Below are 7500 nucleotides of genomic sequence, written 5' to 3'. Positions count from 1 at the left end.
TTGACTCACACACGCATACACGTAAACATATACACACACACACACACACAGAAACGCACGCACACACGCACGCACACACACACACACACACACACACACACACACACAGAAACACACTCTCACACACACACACACACACACAGAGAAACACACACACAGAAACACACACACACAGCACACAGTCTCTCTCTCTCTCTCAGCGCCTCACACATCAATATCCCACTCAGCACAGCATGTGGTGATATTAATTTCAAATTTAATTAAGCTCATTTTGTTGTTCAGTGTGAGCCGCTTCATCTTATCAGTCTCTGTAATCACCCCCTGAATTACAAACACACACACACACACACACACGTGTGTGTGGAGGAGGGGCAATGTTCAAGGTTGCCATAGGGACCTGCTGGGTTGCGGCTGTATGCAGAGACTGTTAATAATGATTAATCTATAGGTTTTCACCAGAGACTCTCACGCCGGGTTAGAGAGAACTTCTGCAGCTTACAAGAACCCTGTGAGCTGCACACACACACACACACACACACACACACACACACACACACACACACCGCACACACACACACACACACACACACACACACACACACACACACACACAGATATGCACAATCGACACAGACACAGACTAGAAGACTTACAGTAATGTTCATTTGTGTTACGTCCATTAGATTGAGAGCAGGGAGGGAGGCAATTCAAACATATTCAGATGCACAATACACACACATTGGTATATGAAATTGATCTACTGTACCTTTACAAATAAACAGCAAAGAACATAGAAAAATAAGAGATTAAAACTTTGAAAAGTGAGAAGAGAGAAAGAGAGAGGGAGAGAGAGGGGGAGATAGAGAGAGGCTTGAGGATGGAGAGAAAAGGGGGGATGTGGAGAATATCAGACGAAAAGAGATTTGGGGTAGACGAGGGATCAGGAGGCTGTGTGAGTGGGCGAGTTAGTAGCCTCAATCTCCTCCTCAAGAGATTTACTACAGTGTGTATGTGTGTGTGTGTGTGTCTCTGAGTGTGTGCAGGGTATTAGTGTGGTAAGTGGTTGCTGTCTGTAGCTCTGTTTTCATCAGAGTGTGATCGTGGTGTGTGTGATAGTGGTGTGTGTGTGTGTGTGTGTGTGTGTGTGTGTAGAGTCGGGCAGGCGTGAGATGGGAGTCCATTTGCATTTGTGTGCAGGGGGAGAAATTAATTTGTGAATATGAAAAGCAGATGGAATGCTCAGTCTCGCATACCAATGAGAGACCTCTCACAGGAATCAGCTCTCTCTCAAGTCATCACTATATCCCTCCATTTCTCTCTTTCTTCAGCGATAACTATATCCCTCTATTATCTCTCTTTAATGTTCACTATTATCCGTCTTTCTCACACACTCTCTCTCATCACTATATCCTATATATATTTCTTTTGCTCTCTTTCTCTTTCTCTCTCTCTCTAGGGATCACTCTCTCTCTCTAGCAATCACGTCTCCCTCTTTTCCTCTTCCTCTCTTAGCATCACCCTTTCTTTCACGCTTCCTCTTCCTCTAGCCATCTCCTCCTTTCCCTTTCTCTCTCTCTCTCTCTCTCTCTATCTCTCTCTCTCCGGCACTCTGTCTTTTCTTCTTTTCTGCTCTCCCTACCTCCTTTTCTCTCTATCTTTCTTTCCATCTATATTCCTTGATCTTCTTTCTCGTTTCCTTTTTATCTTCTGTCTTTTCCATCCATACATCTGTCTGTTTCTTTCTCTGTCTATTGTTGTTCCTTCACTCCTATGTCTCTCTCTCTCTCTCTCTTTCATCATTCCCTCTCTCCCTCTCTCTTTCCCCCTTTTCACACACACACACCACACAGATAAAATCACAGCAGAATCCCACCTACAATCCCATGGGACATGTCTAACGTGTGTGCGCGCGTGTGTGTGTGTGTGTGTGCGGCGTGTGTGTGTGTGTGCGTGCGTGCGTGCGTGCTTCAGACATCTCAGTGGTGGCCACCACCTCCGAGGGCGTGCACACTCAGGCGGTCAGCTCTTCGTCCTCGTCCTCGTCGTCCTCGTTGTGCGCGTCCCTGCGCGCCTCTACCTCAGAGCTCCAGCGGGAGGCCCCCGCCCCCTCTGGCCCCGCCCCCTCTGGCTCCGCCCCCTCTGGCTCCGCCCCCAGCGCCCCCGACAGCACGCTGGGACACCACGCCCACGCCGGCCCCCCCTCCTCCAGCAGCGCCACTGCCCCTGAGGGTGAGGGAGCCCCGACCACACATACTCACACACACGCTCACACACACACACACACACACATATACTCACACACGCTCACACACGCTCATACACATACGCTCACACACATATGTCCACACACACACGCTCATACACATTTGCTCACACACAGCCACTGCCACCGAGGTTGAGGTTGAGGTTTCTCAGACACGCATACACACACACACACACACACACACACGATTTGCAGCCAGTGGGTGTATGCAGGCAGTTTCAAGTAGGCAGATTAAGCCTAGGCCTAGGAGATTTTCATCATAGTGTAGAACCCGCCAGGTGTTTATCCGTTACTGCAAAAGATAACGACTCACACACACACATCACTTTTATCCTCGTACTTGGGCATCGATCTCTGATTATTGTCTTTCTCCTCCAATCAGATGACAGAAGAGGATCATCCAGCCTATCAGGAGAGAGTGGGGGTGTGGCCATGCCCCGCCTGCCCTCCTGCTGCCCGCAGCACTCGCCCTGCGGAGGAGGCGGCCCGTCGCCGGGTCACATGACCTTAGGCCACGCCCACTCGGGCTGCATGCAGGCGGGGGGAGCGTCCCAGCAGGCGGCGGGGGCATCGCAGCACGGGCACACACACACTCACGGGCACGGGCACGGGCACACTCACGGGCACAGCCACGCGGCGCCGCACTCGCACCACTTCCACCACCACCACCACCACGTGGGGCCGCCGCCGCCGCTGGGCTTCGGAGAGCAGCCGTGCCCACTGGAGCGCCCGCAACCCCAGCACCCCCCCCAGCACCCCCAGCCCTGCAGCGGAGTCAGCAGCACCACCGCCCCGGGCCAGTACCACGACCAGGTAGGTGTAGTGTACACACACACATATACACACACACACACCAGGATGGGAATTTCGTCATTTTAGGGGCAAGGCCATTTGGCCTTCACCTTCTTTTTTTTTTTAGGGGCACCAAGGCCACATGATAGGGCACAAAGGCCACTGAGTAAAATTCGATGGTTTTACATTTCAGGGTTATCTCGAAACAAACACATAGACCCTCTAGCCTCTGTAGGCTTTGAGAAACACTAACGCAGCCTCAAACTTCTTTAAGTTGAGGCCCAATCATGGCAGACTTTGGGGTCATAGGCCCCACCTACACATAGCCTACCTCACCCCACCTCTCATCAAATCATCATTATGATTATCATATCACAATTAGTATTATGCTTTATTGTTAAACATGCACTTTCACTTCAAAGCAGTCAATGTAAGATAGATAGATATAATTTACAGTTCATTCTTTTGCATGTTTGCATGAGAGATACTTCTGAAAACAACAGCAAATATGGGTTCTATTGTTTTGGGATGTTTCCCTCGTGCAAGCATCATAAGCCGTTTTCAGACAGGTTTCTGCACATTCTGCGATAATTACCTGCCGCATTTCTGACGATAGCGGACATTCTGACGCATAGGGTATTTGTTGAAAGCAAAAGTCCGTGAACATTGCGAAAATACACCACTGTCTGAAAACGGCTACACTCTGGTAGGCAAATGGAGAAATAAAATGATATGGTTTATAATGAAATTTCATTTGAATGCCTGAATGTAAGAAAACACAATACCAACGTTTGTCTATGGTAAACGGCCGTGCAGATAGGCGTAAATCTGGAGATCTTTAAATGAAAGACTAGGCTACAATCTTCTGACCATGTTATATTCACTGACCATGTTATATTCATATTTGACTACCGGTAAACAACAGTCAATGCTAAACAATGTTTGCGCTGTTTGTATGGAAGTTGCGGGAATCCACGTTGCTCTATTAAATGTTGTTGAATAATTAAATAGCCTTGTTGAAGCAGAGCTTTGACACTAACGTTATCATGTAGTTTCTGTCACGCAAACGCGCGCACACATGCATTCAATGAAAGCTCATACCACTACTTAATCGTATGGCTCTATGTTTAATCACATCGAATTAGCTAGCATTTCTTCCTGATTGCAGTAACGTTTGCTTTCTTTTTCTGTCGGCCCGCGATTGTGTGATCAATTGCGCAGCAAATTATCAGGTGAAGCACGGACCTAATTTCAATCAAAGAGCAAAGAGCGTTCCGTATCAGTTCAATACGGAACAAGACTTTTATGTGTCAAATACAGGACGATTCTGTACTATACTGAATGGTTGGTAACCCTAAGTCAGGGGCATAAAGGCCACTGTGGCCGCATGATGGGGTTTTTTTCACGGGGCATCAAGGCCAAAGTGTAGGGCAGCGGCGGCCATGGCCGCATGGCCATGGTCTAATTCCCACCCTGACACACACACATATATACACACACACACACGTACACATACACACAGCCAGTACCACGACCAGGTAGGTGTAGTGTACACACACACACACACATACAGTATATACACACACACATACATATACACACAGCCAGTACCACGACCAGGTAGGTGTAGTGTACACACACACACACACACACACACACACACACACACACACACACACACACACACACAGCCAGTACCACGACCAGGTAGGTGTCTATATACACACACACACATACACACACAGCAGCAGACAGGCTTGTATAGAGATCAGCAAAGAGGTTTTACTTTTTGGGTGGAGTGTTGTGTGTGTGTGTGTGTGTGTGTGTGTGTGTGTGTGTGGGTGGATAGGAGTGGTGTGTGTGTGTGTGGGTGTGTGTGTGGGTGGTGGTGGGCGGGGTGGGTTTTCACCACAGGCATGTCTTGCAGCATTATGAATAATTCAGACAACTAATTGATGGTGCTGCTGAATCGTTATTTTTTTTTTACCAGAACAGAGCTGTGTGTGTGTGTGTGTGTGTGTGTGTGTGTGTGTGTGTGTGTGTGTGTGTGTGTGTGTGTGTGTGTGTGTGTGTGTGTGTGTGTGTGTGTGTGTGTGTGTGTGTGTGTGTGTGTGTGTGTGTGTGTGTGTGTGCGCGCGCACGATTTGGCCTTGTTAAAGTCTTAATGAGCATTGTGGACTTGTTGTTCGGGGTGGGAGTGGGGTCTTAAACCTTTTTGTGAATGTAATAATTAATGTGCTGTGTGTGTACGTTTGTGTGTGTGTGTGTGTGTGTGTGAGCCAAACAGGAAGTGGTTCATCATATGTTAGGCACATGCGGGGTTGACTCGGGTTCAGCAGCCACTAGCACCACAGTGATGGGGAGGAGGGGGGATCCAGAGTGTGTGTGTGTGTTTTGGAGGGAGTAGAAAAATGTGTGTTGTAGCTGTAGAGTGTTCTAGGATAAGAACACTACATCTACCCCCCCCCCCCCACACACACACACACATACAGCCACAACTACTGGAAAAGCAGAAATGGTCATTTTGTTGTAAGACATTTGAGAGTCAATGTAACTTTTTTGTCCCTGAGGGGCAGTGATTTGTACAGCCAGCAGACAGATACAAGAGTAACATACAACAATACAACAACACATGAAATACCCACAGTATCTAAAACACAATAGTACATAAATAAATAAATACATTGAAAACACAATAAAAAATAAATACATAAATACAATTAAAACAGTTCTGGCAGATTGTTTAAAATGGACATTTGTAAAGATTGTGTCCTCCTCAGTCAACCAATGACATTCTTTTCTTATTTCCTCATACCCCCCCATCCCCCCTTTATCTCTCTCTCTACTGTATCTCTCTCCCTCTCTCTCTCCCTCTCTCCCTCTCTCTCTCCCTCTCCCTCTCTCTCTCTCTCAGACTTTGCCAGTTGATCTCAGCAGCAGTGCGGTGCGCAGTGGCGGCGGAGGTGCTGGATCTGGTTTCCATGGCACCTCGGCCTTCGACCCCTGCTGCCCCGGCTCGACCTCGCGACCCCCGGCGTTCGGGTCACAGTCGGCCGGGCCGCTGAGTCAGGCGGGCGGGGCAGTAGAACCCTTCAGCCCGGCACTGGTGGCCCAGACACAGAACCAGCAGCCTCTCTCCTCCTGCCGTCACTACGTACACCCCTCCTGTGAGTACACACACACACACACACGCGCACACACACGCGCCCGCACACACACACACACACACACACACACACACACACACACACAGCAGCCTCTCTCCTCCTGCCGTCACTACGTACACCCCTCCTGTGAGTACACACACGCACGCGCACACACACACACACCACACACACACACACACACGCACACACACACACACACGTAGCAGCCACTCTCCTCCTGCCGTCACTACGTACACCCCTCCTGTGAGTACACACACACACACCACACACACACACACACACACACACACACACACACACACACAGCAGCCACTCTCCTCCTGCCGTCACTACGTACACCCCTCCTGTGAGTACACACACACACACACACACACACACACACATATGTAGCCACAACTCTTATCCTGTCGTCACTACGTACACTCCTCCTGTGAGTACACACACACACACACACACACAGCTGCAACTCTCCTCCTGCCACCACTATGTACATATCTCTTGTGAGTGTGTACACACACACACACACACACACACACACACACACACACACACACAGCTGCAACTCTCCTCCTGTCATCACTGTACACCCTTCCTGTGAGCACATAAACATAAACACACACACACACACAACTCTTCTCCTGCCGAACTCCTGCAACCCCTTCCTACGTACACTCATCAATATACACATGGTTACATAGAAGCTCACATGTACTAATCATACTAACTAATACGTCATTGAATCACACAAGTTTTGGCAGATATTGGATGAATGTTAACTATTTTCTCTCTCCCTCTCTCTCTCTCTCTTTCTCTCTCTCTCTCTCTCTCTCTCTCTCTCTCTCACTCATCTTCTCTCATCTCTTTCCTCTCTTTTTCTCCACTTTGCCATCTCTTCCATTCTCTCCATTCTCCATCTCTCTCTCTCTCTCTCTCTCTCTCTCTCTCTCTCTCTCTCCATCTCTCCATCTCTCAGACGGTCTAGCTCGTTCGCTGCACCACCAGTCCTCCGCCTGCCCCCACGCCCACGCCAACCCCCCTCCCCCTCCCCCGGCGCCCCCCCAGGGCGACTACGTCATCCCCCACCCGGTCCACGCCTTCCCCGCGCCCCCTCCGCCCCTGCCCACCCACGCCCACCTCCCGGGCCCCAGCAGCGGGGCGCCCCTGGCACAGCACCTGCCGGCCGTACCCGGGCCGGAGCACGGCACGCTGCCCCACCACCTGCCCCCCGTACTGGGCACGCAGGTGCAGCGACTCCACCAGCACGACATGCTCAGGATG

General features: G+C 49.8%; 1 protein-coding gene across 4 annotated transcripts in view; it reads left to right on the top strand.

The window, feature by feature from the left end:
• The window catches only part of rnf111 (ring finger protein 111), a 45572-nt gene that overhangs the window by 27483 nt on the left and 10589 nt on the right, over window positions 1-7500 (top strand). For 3 of the 4 annotated variants that reach the window (XM_062523959.1, XM_062523957.1, XM_062523956.1), the window contains exons 5-8: window positions 1972-2229; window positions 2646-3076; window positions 5970-6222; window positions 7196-7500. The exon at window positions 7196-7500 is cut by the window's right edge and continues 35 nt beyond it. In XM_062523959.1, coding sequence (XP_062379943.1) covers window positions 1972-2229; window positions 2646-3076; window positions 5970-6222; window positions 7196-7500 — 1247 coding nt within the window. The remainder of the gene's footprint in view (window positions 1-1971; window positions 2230-2645; window positions 3077-5969; window positions 6223-7195) is intronic. The other variant, XM_062523960.1, reaches the window with a different exon arrangement.

The sequence above is a fragment of the Sardina pilchardus genome, chromosome 21 (assembly GCF_963854185.1).
Source record: "Sardina pilchardus chromosome 21, fSarPil1.1, whole genome shotgun sequence".
NCBI lineage: Eukaryota > Metazoa > Chordata > Actinopteri > Clupeiformes > Clupeidae > Sardina > Sardina pilchardus.
The sequence above is the reverse complement of the archived record's forward strand: the minus strand, read 5'-3'. Positions and strand labels throughout refer to the sequence as shown.